The sequence below is a fragment of the Arachis duranensis genome, chromosome 3 (assembly GCF_000817695.3).
Source record: "Arachis duranensis cultivar V14167 chromosome 3, aradu.V14167.gnm2.J7QH, whole genome shotgun sequence".
Lineage (NCBI taxonomy): Eukaryota > Viridiplantae > Streptophyta > Magnoliopsida > Fabales > Fabaceae > Arachis > Arachis duranensis.
Window position 1 is genome coordinate 6281454 of NC_029774.3, and position 18081 is coordinate 6299534.

General features: G+C 31.9%; 3 protein-coding genes across 6 annotated transcripts; all 3 read right to left on the reverse strand.

Annotated features, from left to right (window-relative positions):
• On the reverse strand, positions 1-498 carry LOC107477224 (pathogenesis-related protein 1B). The gene has a single exon (XM_016097207.1). The coding sequence runs from the start codon at positions 496-498 to the stop codon at positions 1-3; it is 498 nt and encodes a 165-aa protein (XP_015952693.1).
• A 4154-nt stretch (positions 499-4652) lies between these two features.
• LOC107477160 (alkane hydroxylase MAH1-like) lies at positions 4653-6785 on the reverse strand. The gene has a single exon (XM_016097129.3). It carries the CDS (start codon positions 6171-6173, stop codon positions 4653-4655), a length of 1521 nt encoding a protein of 506 aa, XP_015952615.1. The 5' UTR covers positions 6174-6785.
• Positions 6786-6910: 125 nt separating this feature from the next.
• LOC107477159 (ADP-ribosylation factor GTPase-activating protein AGD2) lies at positions 6911-16482 on the reverse strand. Of its 4 annotated transcripts, none has more exons than XM_016097125.3 (20): positions 16314-16482; positions 15462-15538; positions 14732-14832; positions 14530-14600; positions 13823-13885; positions 13655-13699; positions 12878-12943; positions 12108-12155; positions 11909-12004; positions 11783-11824; positions 11377-11592; positions 11107-11238; positions 10257-10475; positions 9858-9944; positions 9509-9772; positions 9082-9203; positions 8897-8975; positions 7977-8425; positions 7658-7783; positions 6911-7243 (listed from the first exon to the last, which is right to left on the reverse strand). In XM_016097125.3, exons 1-19 carry the CDS (start codon positions 16365-16367, stop codon positions 7669-7671), a joined length of 2346 nt encoding a protein of 781 aa, XP_015952611.1. In that variant the 5' UTR covers positions 16368-16482; the 3' UTR covers positions 6911-7243; positions 7658-7668. The 4 variants fall into 4 exon arrangements, 3 of the variants coding, with proteins under 3 accessions (XP_015952611.1, XP_020993142.1, XP_015952612.1); XM_021137483.2 differs by having other exon boundaries at positions 14732-14827; positions 16314-16385; XM_016097126.3 differs by having other exon boundaries at positions 13823-13898; positions 14732-14827; positions 16314-16385.
• Between the last annotated feature and the right edge of the window lie 1599 nt (positions 16483-18081).

Sequence of the window (18081 nt, forward strand, 5' to 3'; positions counted from 1 at the left end):
TCAGTAGGGGCGTTGACCTGCAATAGGAGCAGGGTGATAATAACACCCAACCAGAGTGTCTCCATTGATGCACTTGACTCTAGCACACCCTAAATGAGTAGATGCCTTGGAAACAACCTGAATGTAGGTAAGACATGTAGGGGTACCATCAATGCAAGAGTTGGATTTGTAATCATAATTTTGTCTCTGTTCCACCCATGATGCCACGGCATCTGCACCTGAAAAGTTTTCCAATGAGGAATCATATGATGCAAAGTTCCGGCCATAGAGAGTATACTGAATCTGTTCCACCCTCAAACAGTCTACAGTATGCCTACTCAATAATTTGTTAGCATATGATTCTAACTCAGAGTCCCATACTAAAGGTTCAACTCCAACTATTGCACGTGCAGCATTGTGAACTTTAAGATAGTCTTGTGGAGAGTTTTGAGCCAACAAACATAATGGAAGTATGTTTACAAAACTTGTTAACACTGCCAAAATCGGCAACCTTCCCATTCGCTCTCCTTTCATTCTTTTTCTTTTTTTTTTTCTTTGGGTTATGTGATTTGAATTCAGATATATATAACCGTAGAAATTTTAGAGGGCAGATGATTTTTTTTTCTTCTAATAATTAACTAATATACTAAGTTGTTGATATTTTTCAATTTTTGTACACATACATCTATGAATCCATATAATTATTAGAGGAGTGCTAGGAAGTCAACAAATTTTGTTATTTGTAGTTATTAATGAGTTATTATTGGTATTTTTAATGGTATAAAATTTTATTTAATAATGTGAAAATATTCATTTTTTTTTACTAATTAAATGTTAATCAAATTTTAATCAAAATATTGATCCCTAGATTTTCTCTATTTTAATTATTAGGAAAAGTATAGGTAGACAATGAAAATATTAAACAATATAAACAATAGATATATCGGATGTTCATTTTATTAGTGTACGGATGGTTATTTTAATATTAAAATTTAGATAATTAATTTAAAAATGTAATGTATTTTTATTTAATTGGTAGTTATTCCTGTTATTCAACAAAATCATTGTCCCCCTAACATTCCCCTAATTAGAGTTAATAACCAAGGACCTTGACTCTTTCATTACTTGGAGGGTCAAAAAGGCTTTTGAACCACCGATTCATTAGTGAAATTAATAAATAAAGGCAAGGGTCATAGCTTCATATATTTTACTACTTAACTTAAATGTAGTTAACCTTTCAGCTCGATCATTTCGCCATTCGCTTCTCTAATTATTATTATTATTATTATTATTATTATTATTATTTAGTCAATAAGTGTTTTACGGACAATTTTAAAATGTTAAATGTCGAAAACTTGTATTAAAAGGGTTTTGCACTTTTGCTCATTTGTGCCCTAAGGGTATAAATTGAACATATTATAAAAGAAAATATTTTATAAAAATAATGCTCAAATTCGTTTTTAAAAGATCACGCGATCTTCATTTTCGTCCCCGAACAATTTTTTTAATCAAATTAGTCCCTGAAAGATCAACTATAAGTCAAATTAGTCCTTCCGTAAGTTGGATGATGACGTGTCACGTTAAGTACCACATGACAGGTCAGTGACACGTGGCATGTCACGTGTCACTTGACATGTAAAAAAGTTTTTATTAGTCAAAATAGTTCTTGAAAGTTTAGACGTAAATCATTTTTATCCCTCAAATTTTAAAAATTAGTCAAACTAATCTTTATATATTTTTTTTAAATATTAAATTTATAATAATTTTTTTACTACTAATTTTAATATTATTTTTTAAACCTTAATAAACAAAATTCTTTTTACATAAAATAATAAAAATAATTAAATTTTTATAAAGTTATTTTGTCATTTGTATTTTAAAATTTTACATTTTCAAATTGTAATTTTTTATGTGAATTTTTTTATTTAAATGAGTTTATCAAATTATTGTTGATTATATATTTAAAAATTTAATATTTTAAATTTTACTAAATAATATAGTAATTATTTTAAATTTTAAATCTTTTAAATTTTTTAAAATTATAATTTTTATTATTATTTAATTTATATAGTAAAACTCAATAATTGAAAAACTGGTTTATCACTACCAGTTTATATAGGAATTGAAGCAAAATTTGTGGATCTTCTTAAATTTTGACTCTAAGTATCACTACCATTACATCCTATATGTAAATAATACCGTAATGAAAAAAAAAAGATGTAGTAGAAAAAAAATAGTGGTATAACTTTGTTTAGGTTAACATACATAAATTTTGATTTTGAGCATATAACTTTGTTTAGGTTAATAAATACATACATTTCAATTTTGAGTATATATATATTCCAGCAAAATGCAATAATGTAAGGAAAAAGACTTTAGAATAGAAAAGAATAAGAGAGATTTTGAGAAGAATTAAAGGAGAGAGATAATTTTATTGAAAAATTTTTAAGAAGAAAAGATACAATTACTAATGTTTTGTTTGTCAATTACATTTCTATTAAAATTAGTAGTATCAAAAAATAATTTAAATTTAATATTATGAAAAAAATAAAAAAAATTATATAAGGACTAGTTTGACTAATTTTTAAAATTTGAAGGATGAAAATGACTTACGTTTGGACTTTCAAAGATTATTTTGACTAATAAAAAACTTTTTTACATGTCAAGTGACACTGGCATGCCACGTGGCACTTAACGTGACACGTTATCATCCAACTGACGGAAAAACTAATTTGACTTACAGTTTATCTTTCAGGGACTAATTTGATTAAAAAATTATTTGAAGACGAAAATGAATATCACGTGATCTTTCAAGAACGAATTTGAGCATTAACCCATTAATTTTTTTTACGTTTTTAATGTATTGAATATTTGAATACATCAAAGGTGTTGAGTTAAGATTAACTTTGATAAACAAATTATAATGACAAATATTTATTGGATTAAAAGTTCAATTATGATTTAATATGTATTTTAGTGATGGAGGCCCATTATTCATTTCTCAGCCAAACAATATTATCTAAGTATTCCTTTCATGCTTCAATTCAATGCATAACCCAATGCCTTTCACAAGCACCGTTCATCAAAAATGCAAAAGAAAAAGGTTCTGCATTTGTAAAGTGATAAAAGAACATTTGTCTTCATTTTTGAAACAAAAGGACATTAACAATATAATAAGGATATGTGGGACTCTAAAAAAAATAAAACACAAGGACAATGTCACTACTACAAAAATATTAGAGGATCAACATTCAGAGAAAAGAAAGAGTAAAATGAAACAGGCAAAAGCAATAAAGCAATACAAGAACAACAGAAATAGTAAAATTTTTTTACAAAAAGCAGAGGTGGTGGAACAACTCTTTAACAAGCTGAGTTAATGGAGCAGAATGAAAAAAACATTGCATGCCAATGGAGATAGCTTTAACAGGCAGATGGTATAAGAAATAGGAAGAGGCAATAAAGAAGAATTGGTAGATCAATATGCATCTATAAATCTGGCCTCACTTCATCATTGGAGAACAAAAAAAAAAAGAGCAAAATTCAAGAGCATCATCTCAACATACTTGAGCTGAATTCTTTTTCTTCTACTTGTGCTTCATTTCTGATTTTCATTGTTATATATATCTAATGTCATCTTTCTGTAATTGAGAAAAAGGCTAATCATGTGAGTAAAACAAAAAAAAAGTCATGAGAGAAAAGGTTAGAGAGATGCATGAAAACGTCAGATGAATTGTTTCTATGTAATTTGGTTTCAGTGAACTAGGATTAGTTCTCCTTGACAAGTTGGGAGAGCACTTGGTGTTGGTGGTGTGTTGAATCTGTTTGAGTTTTTCTTCCAAGTTGGGACAGCACTTGGGAAGTTGAGCTTTGGTGAAGAAAGTTTAGTGGTAGATACTAGATGAATTAGATTATAATTCATTAGTATTGGTGATTGTAGATTTCACAAACACCTTGGAAATCGAACCAAGATACATGCTGGCCTCTATCTCTTTTTTTCTTCTCTGTTTCTATCTGAGTATGATACAAAACGAAAAAATTTCCTACATATTTAACTTTCGCAAAAACAGAACCTAATAAGTTCTATTCTGAGGTAACTTGATTCAACCCCATTCTCAAATTCTAGCAGTTATATCAAAAAGTATTATAATTTTTTTATTATTATATTTTAAAATGTATTCTTAGCGTACAAGTTAATTAAATCCTTAAATAAATTATTGTTTCTAACCGAAAAAATTTGAATGATGACATATTTAATAATGAAATTCGTAAATTAATTTGAAGATTGAATTCGTTTGAAATATAAAACGAACTACTTAAAATGAGTAGTTTGTTATGTAGTTTTGTGTAACTAGTATAGTCTTTGATTTGATGGGTATAAAATAAATTTATATCTTTCATAGTTAAAAATATTTATTTATTTATTTGTTTATTCATTATTTAAAAAAAAAGTAGAAGAAAACATTAGAATAACATCTCCACAAAGAAAGATAGAGTTTATTATTATGTCTTTAACTATATTTCAAGATAAGAAATCACACGGTTAAACTTAAAAACAAATAAATAAATAAATCAAACAATGCATAATTTATCAAAGAAGTTAATAGCAATCACAAATGAAAACAATAAGACAAATAAATCATATGAAGCCCCATGCATGCTTCCATTTCCATCCATCAAATGCTTCTTTTAGTAACATTGACCTTCAAGCCATGTTTCATGTGAAGGACAACAGAAACACTTGGACAAACATTATGGCCTTCTACCACCTGAAACTGAAAGTTCCACAGCAAAGCAATGGCAATGATCTTCATCTGAATGAAGCTTATACTTTTTCCCAAACAACTTCTTGGGCCTGCATTAAAAGCTATGAACTTGTATGATGGTATGTGTATATTGATTCCTTTTTCTGAAACCCACCTTTCTGGCTTGAATTCCAAGCAATCTTTTCCCCATGTTTGTTCCATTCTTCCCATTGAGTACAGAGAGTAATAGATCATAGTATTTGGACTAACACAATCTCCACTTGGAAGTATATCAGATTTGATGGCACATTTGTGCTCAAATGGCACTGGAGGGAAGAGCCTCAGAGTTTCACATAGAGCTCCATGCAGGTAAACTAGCTTGTTAAGATCTTCCACCCCTGAAGCAAGCCAATTCTCATCATTGGTTCTCAACTTTTCTTTGATTTCTTCAAGGATCTTAGCTTCAACAAAAGGATGAGTTGAAACAAGCCAAAAGAACCAACTAAGACATGCACTAATTGTGTCCCTGCCTGCTGCAAGGAGATTAATCGCCGTGTCTTTTAGAAACTTGTCGTTTATTTGTCCGATTCCTCGTTCCTCCACAAGAGCTTTTAGCATATCAAAGTTTGATTCATCATCTTTCGCGCAATTGACTCCGCTTTGCTCTTCATTTCTTGATGATATACATTGGTGCAAGAATTGGTCAACAATTTGTTGGGATTCATTGGAGTTCTTCTCTTGTCCAATTTGAAGCCGTTTTTGTAGCTTCCACAAACACCTTGGGACAATGTGTCTGTAGAAGATTGTATCTTCCATTTTGTTGAAAGCTTTCTCAAAAGCAACCTCTTGGAATTCAGTGGGATTGTTGGGAAGGCATTTAGGATCGAATCCCAACACTATGGAGCATATGCTGTCAAAGGTTAACCTCTGAAACATGTCTTGCAAGTCCACAACAGTTCCTGATTCTGAAGCATGATTGAGAAGTGGAATCAAGCAACTCTCCAGCTTCTTATGACTAACTTTTTGAACAACATTCTTGAAGACGTTTTGTCTGAACAATAATTGCAGTATATCTCTGTTGTACTTCCATTTATGGGAGTCAGAATTGAATATTCCGTCTCCCAAAATCTCAAAAATCTCGTGGAACTCAGAACCTTTGCCATAGTTGCCAAAGTTCTTGCTTGTAATGTGGTGCACGTTCATAGGATCACTGGTGAGGACAAAGTTAATGTTTGTGAGCCAAGGTCCTCTAAACTTAAAAGTACCTCCATGGTGTTTCAAGACTGAGGTAAGGTGATCATGGATATTGGGCAAATTACACAAAATCCCTGGTAGCATACCAATTAAGGGCCAATATGTGAGGGGGGTATTTCTATTGCACCTCCAAAGATGGATGAAAAAGAATAAGAGAATGGCTACAAATACAATAACAAACTCAAGCAAGCTCATCATCTTGGTGGCCTTGAGAGCTTGTGTTTCAAGTTGTGTCTGAGATACATGAATGGTGGATTTTCTGATGAATATATATAGGTATATTATTCTGTAAATGAGGATAACGCTGAGAATAAATGTAAATTCATTAGAGTTCTATTAAACCCCCAACAGTTTGCACCTGAACTACAAAACCAATGTATACCACCCCATTTACCTAAATAGCGTTTAGGAGTAACAATCAAGTGTACCAAACAAATTTAATCCCTCACTAAAAAAAAAAAGAACCCAATGCTCTTTAGGATTATTAAAGGTACCAAACCATTGCACATACCTACACTGCCGTACGAATAATAAACCAGTGTATTAAAGTGCTCTTTCGGATGAGAGTAATAAATTGTTCTCCTCAACAATAGAACTGATGTATAGTTGTATACCGTAGAATACCTGAAGTGCACTTTGGGCCAGAGTATTAAACCAATATACATATAACTTGGACCATCAAAACTCCTACATAGAATTTAATGTGCATTCTCAATCAGCCCATCCCTCGTGAAAGATAAGTTAAAAGTTAACCGTTAGGCGCCAAGACTCTCACTACATCTACACATTAAAACACAACCATTAGGTCATCTAATTTTCACTTTAGGAGTATATTTGTCATTTGCTTGTAGCATGGTTTTTTTGCTTTAACTTTTAGACATTTTCGATATAAAATGTCCACATTTTCAAAAGTAAAAGATAATACACACACGATATAATTCCACATTAATAAACTCCACCAAGCACCTCGAATTTGAGGTGAGGGCAAAACATTAATGGTTTTCCAACGAAGGCATCAAAATGTGCCTTGTTTACACCTGTACACGTGCTTTTCTGATTGAACTTCAAACCGAAAAAATCAATGAATGTAAAGTACACAATAAGATATAGCACATTACTATAATAATTGTCATTTCTCAATTAGGCGGTTTTTGTGTTGTAAAATGGATTTTGGAGTCTCAAAATGCAATCAGCAGAGGTTCGGTTTCGTAAAAGGAAGGAGCTGTTAGTCTCCGAATTCCACACCATATCAAAGTCTTAGCTGCCACCTGCCAGATATTAGAAAAACCGATGGAAAGCCAAAGGTTAAGGGTCAATTCAACACAATTAAATGACTTTTTGAGGCTAATAAACAGGGATCAATAAATTACAATATTCATCTTTTTTCCTGAGAGCGAGATATAGTTATTGGTTCTACGGCCTTCAATGTTATGTTCAGTACTCTTCTAAATAAGAAGTGAACATAAAATAGAGCAACACTTTTTGCAAGTAACTTGAATATATTAAGATTTTCATTAGAGGTGTTCATGGGATGATCAGAAGCATTCTCTATAATAGCAAGAAATATGGGGACTCGGGTGAAATTCAGTTAAGATATAGGCACATAAATAAGACAAACTCATTGTGCTTGATAAACAAAAGATTATCCTCAACATTGTTAAGTGTTAACTCAGTTTATATACCGTTTCCATCTTTACTGGTGTTCAGCAAGCATGATGAATAGTTCTTCGTCGGTTATTGCCCCCATCTCCATTGCTCTTTCAAGTACAGTGAGTCCGCCGGCATCTTTAACTGACGGTCTAGCACCCCTGATTAATTTGCATGTAAGTCTTGAAAGTAGGATAAAGATACTAGCAAGCTTAATACAACTCTTTCTCTCACACGCACACATAAGTATATGTAATTGATGCAAAATAAAACATGAAAAGCTCGGCAGAATAAAAGGAGAATAATGGAAACACGGTAAAACAATGGCTTAAACAAAAAGTATTAGTTTATTACCTTCTCAACAGAAACTTCGCCAGTGAATTTTTTCCACCGGTGATGCAATGGTGCAAGGGTGTTCTACCATGATAGTCTTGCATGTTTACATCAGCAGCAAATTGAAGTAACAACTCAACCATTAGTGCATGTTCAGAATGACATGCTAGATGTAATAATGACCAACCATGGAAACACTTCTGTGTCTCATTAGTCTGTTTAATGCTGAGGCAAGATTCAGAATCCTGCTCATGGCCTTCCAATATAATACATTCTAAGTCCAGGGCTTTAGCATCAGCATGGGAAACCACATCATCATATTTCGTATTTACTACATTTGAGTTTGAGATTACAATAAGGCGATATACTTCTCGTACATTCATAGCTTGAACCGCTAGCCAGATTCTTACAGAAACTGAAGGATTCCCGGGAACATCCTCTTCTCTGATAATTAATGATTTCTGTACATACTGATTACAAAAAAAAAATAAATAAATAAAAAAATTATATCAGAATAAAAACTGAAGAAAGCATAGGGTTCCTTATCTAGTACATCAATCCATAACATAATGCCAAGCTGCAAGGGTTCTGATAACAGTATCACTCTTTCGTCTATAATAACTCCCTAACACGTTTGGACATAACTACAACTTAGGATCATTCAAAAGCAATTATAACAGATTCCAAAATGGTAGTGGTTATGGATGTATTATCTATAAATACCTCAATAAAGTCAACAACAATATTTCTTTGAATATTTTTCCTGTGCCTAGAAAACCAATCAGGTCATGCATAAAAAACCTTATAAAACAGACAAATTGTGCCTATCTTACATGGAGAAAATAAAAATTGCATTTTAACACATCAAGCTGCTCCTACTACCATAATCCACATACATAGTCACATGCAGATAAAAAGTGAAATTGAACTGAAATTCTTACCTTTGCCTGTATGTACTTTTCCTTATCTTGGAAGGCATCCATGAAACATGGTTTTGCTGGCCCATTTGATTCACCTACTCTGCAGATAATTGTTCCCAAAAAGAAAGGATCACAAGCTCAACTACTAAATAAATCAACAGATATGTAGCACATAATGTACATTGGTTAATGAGCCAAAATTTTACCTTTCATTACCAAGTAGAAGCATGCCTTCCCATATCGAATTACAATAAGCATTACCCAACTTATCAAATAAATCCAAAATAGTAGGCTCCCATACCTTAACATCTAATGTTATAGATCTCACCTGTGGTTGGCAGATAAAATATAATAAACTTCAGAAAATGGTAACAGTTTGTTAATACCAAAAAAGAAAACAAGTGTCCTTCAGACAGAAAGAAAGAGATTCTACAAAAATATGTTAGCACTGTAGTGCAATACTGCCATATGACCATCCCAGAGAACTAAGATCAAGAAGTAAAACCTTTAAATCACAAACTAAGGAAAATTAAAGGTAAACTTCAAAACAAATTTCACCCAGTTTATAAAATTTTTCTCATTTCCAAGTAGAAGTAAAATAAATGGTTTTCCTTTATATATTAAAGCATGCACCTTCGAGATATGAACTCCAAGATTTCGATGCACTCCAGAGCATTCTATACAGAGTAATATGCCAAGGTTTAAAGATGCCCAGTCCGGATCAGCAGCACTGCATTCAGCACATTTATCATTCCCAGGAATTCCCCTTAAAATCTTAGAGACACTATGGACTTCCTTTGGATATATGTCATCCATCAAATATTTGTCACCATCCTCTGATTGACTAGTTGACGAAGCACCAGTTGCTGAGTTTCTATTTTCTCTATCATAACGAGGCTGCAGAAATTACAATGGAATAGTGTTAAAATCTCATAAGGACATTATACATAGTGCTATGCTTCAAAACGTGCAAATAGATAACCTGTTGAAGAAAGTGAGAATTAAAGAGCGACGTGACAGCCCCAGTAATTTTGTTTACCCAGTCCATCCTATCAGCTTCATTTTCTGCCTGATAGAAACAATATGCAGAGTCAACTAACAAAAAACAATATGGAACTACAATAAACCAGCACACGGCCTCTGATGCAAGATATAGAGAAGAAACTAAACCTAAAACATTCAGTGGTACAACTTTAACAAACAGAATGTCCATAATCCCCACGTTAGGTTCTAAACAAGAAAAAAATTTATCTCACACGAATGAGAGGTAAGTGCAAGAGAAATTTACGTTTTGTTATCACCATGATAAGCTCACACATTATTATAGAGGAATATCTAATGATTCGTTACTTCAAATATAAGAAATAAGTCAATCAGTCACCTGCAGTGTATATGTTTTTGAGGGAGAAATTATACGGAAGCAAAGACGTAGATCTGTATCCTCTGCATCCATCTTTATAGAGGATGTGCACAGATCAATTGAACAACAACCCAAAGCATCCTCATTTTGTGATGATGACCTGTTGTGCCTTGATCGAAATCTACCAAACATGCCACTATTTTGTTCAGGAGGACGATTATAATTATATGACTGAGCACCCTGGGGGACAGATTGGAAGAAAAGAATTAACAGATCATCAAGAGGTCAAAACAAAAATATGAAACAAATATGTATTATTACAACCAGTAATCGAAGTTAGTGAAGTTATTGATGATTTGATGGTAAGATGAAATTGATGTCAAAATTCAGCTGCATTCGGACTAGATATCATATTTTCTTTTAAGGCCAAACTGGTGTCAACTTCAAAATGTTAGGATTATATATATTGCCTTATTAGCTTTGAGCTATATTGTTTGTTTGTCTTCTTTGACTGATGAGAGGAGACAATTTCCACCAAACAATTTGAAGATATACACACACCCACCCTAATTAGAATGAATAGTAATATAAGTGACATGGGTTTGTTTGGTTTGTGTTTTTATTTCCAATTTTCTCTATTTTCAAGATTTTGTGAAGAAAAAAATAAAAACAATAAAATCTTGTTTCCAATTTTTATTTCTTATTTTCACTTTTTCTTTACAAAATCTTAAAAATAGAAAACAGTGAAATTGAAAATAAAAAATGAAAACACAAACCAAATGGAATGATATGAAGAAAGGATGAAATAGATTTCAAAATTCAAGGTATCCAGACTAATAGTACAAAATATGTTTTTGAAATAAATAACTACCTTGGGTTTGGGTCCCTTCATGCTGTAATAAAATAAACTCCCCTGGTTATCAAGTACAAAGAACCTCCGTTTCCAATCTCCTCGTGAGCTTGAAGAGCGTTTTAATAGATAGCCCTGTTTAACTGTTTGAACCTAAAACCAAGGGTGGAAAAAAAGAATTACAAGTCATAAAATAAAAATAATAAACAAAATAAATGAAGAGGTAACAATGCATATAGCATGTGCAGGAGAACTTTCATATATTTAACCAGAAAAAGGCCATTTACTTGCCTCCCCTTTGGCCGCAGGCTGCATCCCTCCTTCAAAGCCTTTGTAAGTGTTCAAACCTACAACATGTGTGCCATCAGCACCTGGCAAGGGTTCCGTGTTGTTAGAAGCTCGTGTGCTTTCCAACTCGGCCTGTGTTCTATATTCTTGGATTCGTTTTGCAAGCTTATCTTGTTCAATATTAGCCAGTTCTTTAGATTGTTGTGCACATGTTAACACCTATGTTCAAGACAAAATATAAGATTGTGTGAAATTTCATGGTGCAATCGGGTTTTAATCACTGAAATTACAAAAGCAAATATTGAAGAGATTATTTCAAAGTTAATCAAATTTTGCAAATAGATGTGGAGTGTAAATCGCATTTTCAATGAAAGGCTTTTTGGACAATGAAACAAAACTCCATTTGTACCTGGTGAATATACGGTTCCATTTGGCTCAATAACTCATAGCCCTAAATTATAAGACAACTTGTCAAATACAAAAGGAAAAGAAACTGAAAGTTTACAAATGAAAAATTAGCAACCAAATAACAGACCAGCTTAAAGTATCTTAGATGAGCATCCATTATCGCACTAATGGACTCCAAGAACTCATACTTCTTTTTCACTTCGATATTCATGAGAGAGTGTACCTGCACTCCTTAAAACCCAATAACCAGGTTCATAATATGAAAAAGATTGTAGAGATGCCAACAAATAACAAAGACAAAAGATACATAATTGTACAAGACATACTAGATTGAAGCGACTTTTTTCAAATGCTGACTTCGAATTTTGTAGATCCTGTCATGAACCAGAACAGCGAGATCATTGATTAACTAATTTCACTCGGTCAGTAGGACTATGCCAAATATAACAATAAAAGTGTATAATTAGTAACCATGTGAGCAAATATGCAGAGTCATCTGTGAATCAAGCCAAAATTTCAGATCTAGCAGCAATACATATTTCCAAATGATACATGGTCATATAAGCAATACACCCCAACACTTAAAAATGAAGTTCGGGCCTCCTTCAAATTACAACAGATCAACCCTTTTAGATTCAGATGAATATAGATATCAGCGTGTGCCAGTATCAACCTGACTGATATTACAGACTAATATTGCCCTTTTCATGGTACACCAGCTATATGTTTAACACAATATATAACTAACATCACTTTTTTAGGTTGTCACGTCTGAAATAATCACTTATTGAAGAAAGAACAATGAACTATCCAAGAATAAGTTTAAACAATTTGGGCAGAGATGAGAAAATAAAAGTGATAACTTTATCAACATTTTGCCACAAAACACAACTAAAGTTTCGATCAGATAAGAACCACTTACATATACTCATTACGATGACTATAATAAATTTTAGATTTATACAGAAAGTGATGAAATACATTCTACACCAGTTATCAATGTACACTCTGGCCGGAAACTTTAGTATGCATGCACGGAATTTGAAGAAAAAGCAACTTTTCACAATCTAATCATTTATAAATTGATAAGGCAAACCTCTTCTAATTCAGCAACAACGTCTTCCGGCGTATTTTTCTTCAAAGATACAAATTTTTCTCGTGACTGAAAATTGAAGAGATACATGAGTACCTTTAGAAATAGAAACCAATCAATAGCAACTGTGAACAAATGACTTCAAATATGGTCCAAATAGGCTTAACCATAGGAAGGATTACAAGCATATGTGCAACACTCTTCCGAGGAATTCTAAAAGCTAAAATATAACCAAAAGAAGTCAACTAAAACAAGAAGAAAGGGGTGAAATAAAAAAGATAAAGTAGACATCACATGAAGAATATTCAGGTAGCGAGAACGGAAAATGATTATCAGCTTGACAGTGTGGATCACAAGCACTGAAATGGAAGAATATATATTGCAGGGACAATCAAAACATTGACTTATCAACATAGATATGATTCACTGAAATTACTAACTCTGGCCTTTTCTCAGATTCTAAAATTAGTGGTTTATAACTTCAATTTATATAGAGCTAAAAAAGCTGCTCTTTTCAGTTTCCACAACAAAGCTGAAAACAGATTTTTTTTTTTAGGCTCTAGTTATATATATATACTGTAATTCTATAAGAGTGTGTGTGTGTTTGGGGGGGCACGAGAGAGAGAGAGAGAGAGAGAGATGATTTTTTTAATTCTAAAACAAAAAGGAAAAAAATTGGCTAGAAAAAGGTGACAAGAACATACTGTATATTTTGATATATAAACAATGTGACAAATAAAGTCATCAATTTGATAAAAGATAATTTCATTTTCTAGATACCTGATCGTAAGAATGCATAGCTTTGTCAAAACGTTTCCGAGAATCCTGACAGCCAACAAAGGATAATTTAAACAAAAGTATACAGCATGCATATTATTAAGGAGAAAAAGAATAAAACATAGAAGCAAACATTCATGCTTGAGACAAAAAGGTATTAAAAAAAAAAACCTTTGCCTCTTGCAAATCAACATTCATAAACTCCGCGAGCCGGTCAATCATCACATGTTCAACCTATACAAGAAATCTGTCAAATAATTACCAAACAAAAAATCGATATCAATTGTCAACAAAAAAGGGGAAGATTGGAAAACGGCTTTGGATCTCGCAATATTCAAGAAAAAGTATACTTAAACAAAGAATGAATTCTCAAATCTCTACTTTAATTTATTTTTCAAACAAAACACTCCTTGAACCTTCAAAACATTTTGTCTCTGTGTAAACATTTAAGTTTCATTTATTTTCCAAATTTTTAGAGGAATTTTCATTTATTTTTTTATATCTTCAAGTGAGGCCTGCTTTTGGCACAACGCATCTCACACAAAACAAAGCAACATAACCATTTTACTATTACTACATTCAGGAAAAATATATATATATATATAATCCACACAATTTCCATAAAGATCTTTGCATACCATCAGTAAATGGGTACTTCACTAGAATAAACCAACTTATCATCCTGGCACACTTACTATGATTAAATGTGTATGGCAAGTTTTTGCTTTGATATTTAAAAGATGACACACACAGGGGAAAAAAGATCTAAGCTAGTAAATAAAAGACCAGAGACCGTTGCATTCATGTAGCACAAGGGAAGTTTTGATCGCTACATGAAACCTCAAGAAAAAGGTGCAGCATTATGTTCAATGGCTTACCTGCGAACGAAGAAGCTCTTTAAAAGTAGCTAGCTCACGTAATGTAGTAACAAATCTAGATATGACCGGTCCTGGAAAAGAGATAACAGAGAAAGCAAATAGATTCTGTAATACTTACACCTACAAAAATATAGCACTTACATAAAATACAGAACATGAACCTTTAAAACAGAATATATGTAAAATCATGACTTTTAACAACCTCCAATTGACACACTAACAGGGTCATCCAGGCCACCGCCAAATATTTCTAATGAATCAGCAAAGCCAATTTCTCCATTATATGCTTCCCCCAAAGCTGTCCTGAGGAGATACAGATAAAAAATCAACTACTTTCTAATTTGCAATTCCAAAATAATCTGATGGGCTAAACCACGTATTTTAGATACCATAATCATTCAGTAGTAAGCTTTCACTTGGAAGACCATACAACAAGTCATTATTCTGAACGATCTAGCAGTTTACTAAATTAAGCTACATAAAAGACTTAAAATCAAAAGCCACGTTAAATTTTCTCAAAATCGATGTCACTATAGATAAACAGAGTTGATACATCATCAACCAAATTTACAATTACAAAATCCATATTACATATATGCATACTTATTCACAAAGAGATGAGCAAGGATACCTGAGAGTAGGATAAGAAATTTGCTCAAAAAGAATTGTTAAAATAAAACACCAAGATTATACACCCACAAATGCAACAAAAACATTTAATTTTTTTGCATATGATTGATAGAAATTCACTTGAAACAATCATGAGCAGAGGAGAAAAATATCCTATTTCTTCTTTATATGCAAAAAAAAAAAAGCACTCATGTATAAAGTTATAGCTTTGAAATCTCGGGCAGACTGTTTTTGCATAACAATGGTAATGATTGATTTAAAAAAATAGTAGATCCAATATAGGAATACCATAAAGGACTTACATAAACTTCTTACATCCTTTGAACAACTTCTGGCACCGATCCTTTAACTCATCAGCATTTGCTTCAAGAGACAATACCTGTCCACGAAGAAAACTAAATTATTGGCAAGGAATCATCTTTCATTCTTTCTACTTCCAGTACATGACTATTAATCTTTCTAAAGGATCCATGAATCAAAGAATCTTGATCAACATTGATACATGAGAACAAGTGCACATACTTCTTTAGGGGAGAAACAGACAATTTACCCTCACATGAATTGAAGAGAAGGCAAGTTCTTTTTCTTTTTTCTTTAAAAAAAATATAAACTAAAAAAATAAATAAATAATGAATCTTTATTTATTTCTACTAATAAAAGCCAATCAATCCCATTGCCTACTAAGACATAGCTGACACCATAAAGCAGACAAGAGTCATCCATCCTTACATAAATTAACTCCATTAATCCTCATTTGCTTACTCATTCCAAATCAAGGAAAAAACTACAGAAATTAAAAAAGAAATTTTCAAAATTAGCAGAGCAAGCAAACCTAATGCTCATCCCAAAGGACCTAAACTAAATCCTCATTCCACAATCTTCCACAAACCACAACACCTAATTCAATCCTAAACTAACTAACCATTCAAGATTCCAGCTCATATCGTTGTGGTTCACTATGAAACAGTATCTCAGAGGACAAATCGAAACACTACAACATGCCTTCAAATCATAGCATACAAAGATTTTCACAACAGTGAAAATGAAAACAAATCTGAAATGAAGCTGGATGCAACTAACGCAATTGGATTGCGAGAAAGTGAAAAAAGGACTTGAATGGAAGCTGGATGCAGGTAAAGGTAGTAATAGTTTACCTGCTTCTGGAACATTGGAGAATCATCGAGCTTGACGAACGCCGAAGCCATCATTGATGGTGTTCGTTTTTGAGTTGCGTTTTGCGGTGTTCGTGTTCGTTGTGTTTCGATGTATGTGGCTTAGTTAGATCGCATCATAACATTAACATAACATAATAACACCATCTTATGCCACCGCCGTAAACTTAAACCCTCGCTTCTTAGTTCTTACCACGTGGTCTTTTTCCACACCCCTGTAAAGTGTAAACTAATCACAGAAATAAAAAAATTATATCTGTATTTATTTGTGATATAAAAAATAGATTTTTCATTATTTTTTTATATTTTATTAGTTATTTTTAATATTAAAAATGAAAAGTGCACAAAAAATATATAAATATGGTATATATAACATTCTTTATTTTAGATAGAGAAGAAGCGTTAATCGGATTTAGCAGAAAAAAATTGTTTCTTTTTAGTGAAACTATTTATTATTATATCAATCTAATTAAGGAGCCTTTTTATAAATTAGAAACAATTCAAACATAATTTTTTTTTAAGAAAGAAAAATAAAGTTAGCTAAATGTTTGTAAGGAAAAAAAAATCATTTTTTCTAAAACTTTTCCTTATTATATAGTTAGCACTTGGAATTTGTTTATCTAGTTGATTATTCATCTATATGTGTTCCGAAAATACACAAAATCCTGTTATAGTTAGTTATTGTTGGGTATATGAAAATGGTAAAGATAACAAAATTTTATATTTGTGTAGTGGTTTTAAGGCACGATTAGATCGCTTTTTTAAAAAAGATATTTGTTCCCACGTTTAGTTGCTATAGAGTTGATGACAATACTCTCCCAAGATACAATGAAACCTAAGAATTTCTTAATTAGCAATAGTAAGAAATTCTCAACTCTCTTGAACAAAGAAAATTTCTTAATAGTAGTGTAAATTGTACGCTTAGTACTCCATATCTGAAATAGTGGACAAGGACTTATTTATACATATTGCACGTAGCAATTATGATTAGTTACGTATACAAATGGTTGTGCCATTTCTATTGCCAATAGATACAATATTTTGAACATATACAACTCTTAAAGAGTTGTGTCCCTTTAGCCAATAGACACAATATTTTGAACATACACAATCCTTAAAAGGTTGTATTCCTTCAACCAAATGGTACAAAACGGTTAGTAACTGTTTATTAATATTAATAATATTAATAATAATATTAATAATATTAATAATATTAATTAATCAAATTTCTAAATACCCTTCAATCCCCCACTGTTTACAAAATTTAAATGTCATACAAGTATATACATAAAGAATGTGTCACTAAGATTAAACATTCTTTTAGTGTAAATTTTAAAGTTCTAACGAAGTAATAGGTGTCTAATCGATTAAACATATACTCCATATGCTAGTACAAAAAATCACACACATTACTTATACCCTTCAAGTTCAAGAGTTTACAATTTTAAGCACTTATATGGCCTTGTGCTCATCCTGGTTTCATGAATATTTACGAGAATAAAACCTCTAAAATTCTCGATTAGAGCGGCACCATTCTTATATTCATATAGGTGGAATCTTTTGATAGATAATATTATCATTCCATTAAGAGTTTAAACTCACCCTCCTAATTTATTGTAAATAGCACTAAATCATATACCTTAGTGCTCTAATTGCTAAATAACTTGTTATTACCCATTAAACCTTGAAACTAGTGGTCTACTAGAATAAGGTTGGGTTCCCATCATTTAGCAATAATAGGTTTTAATCC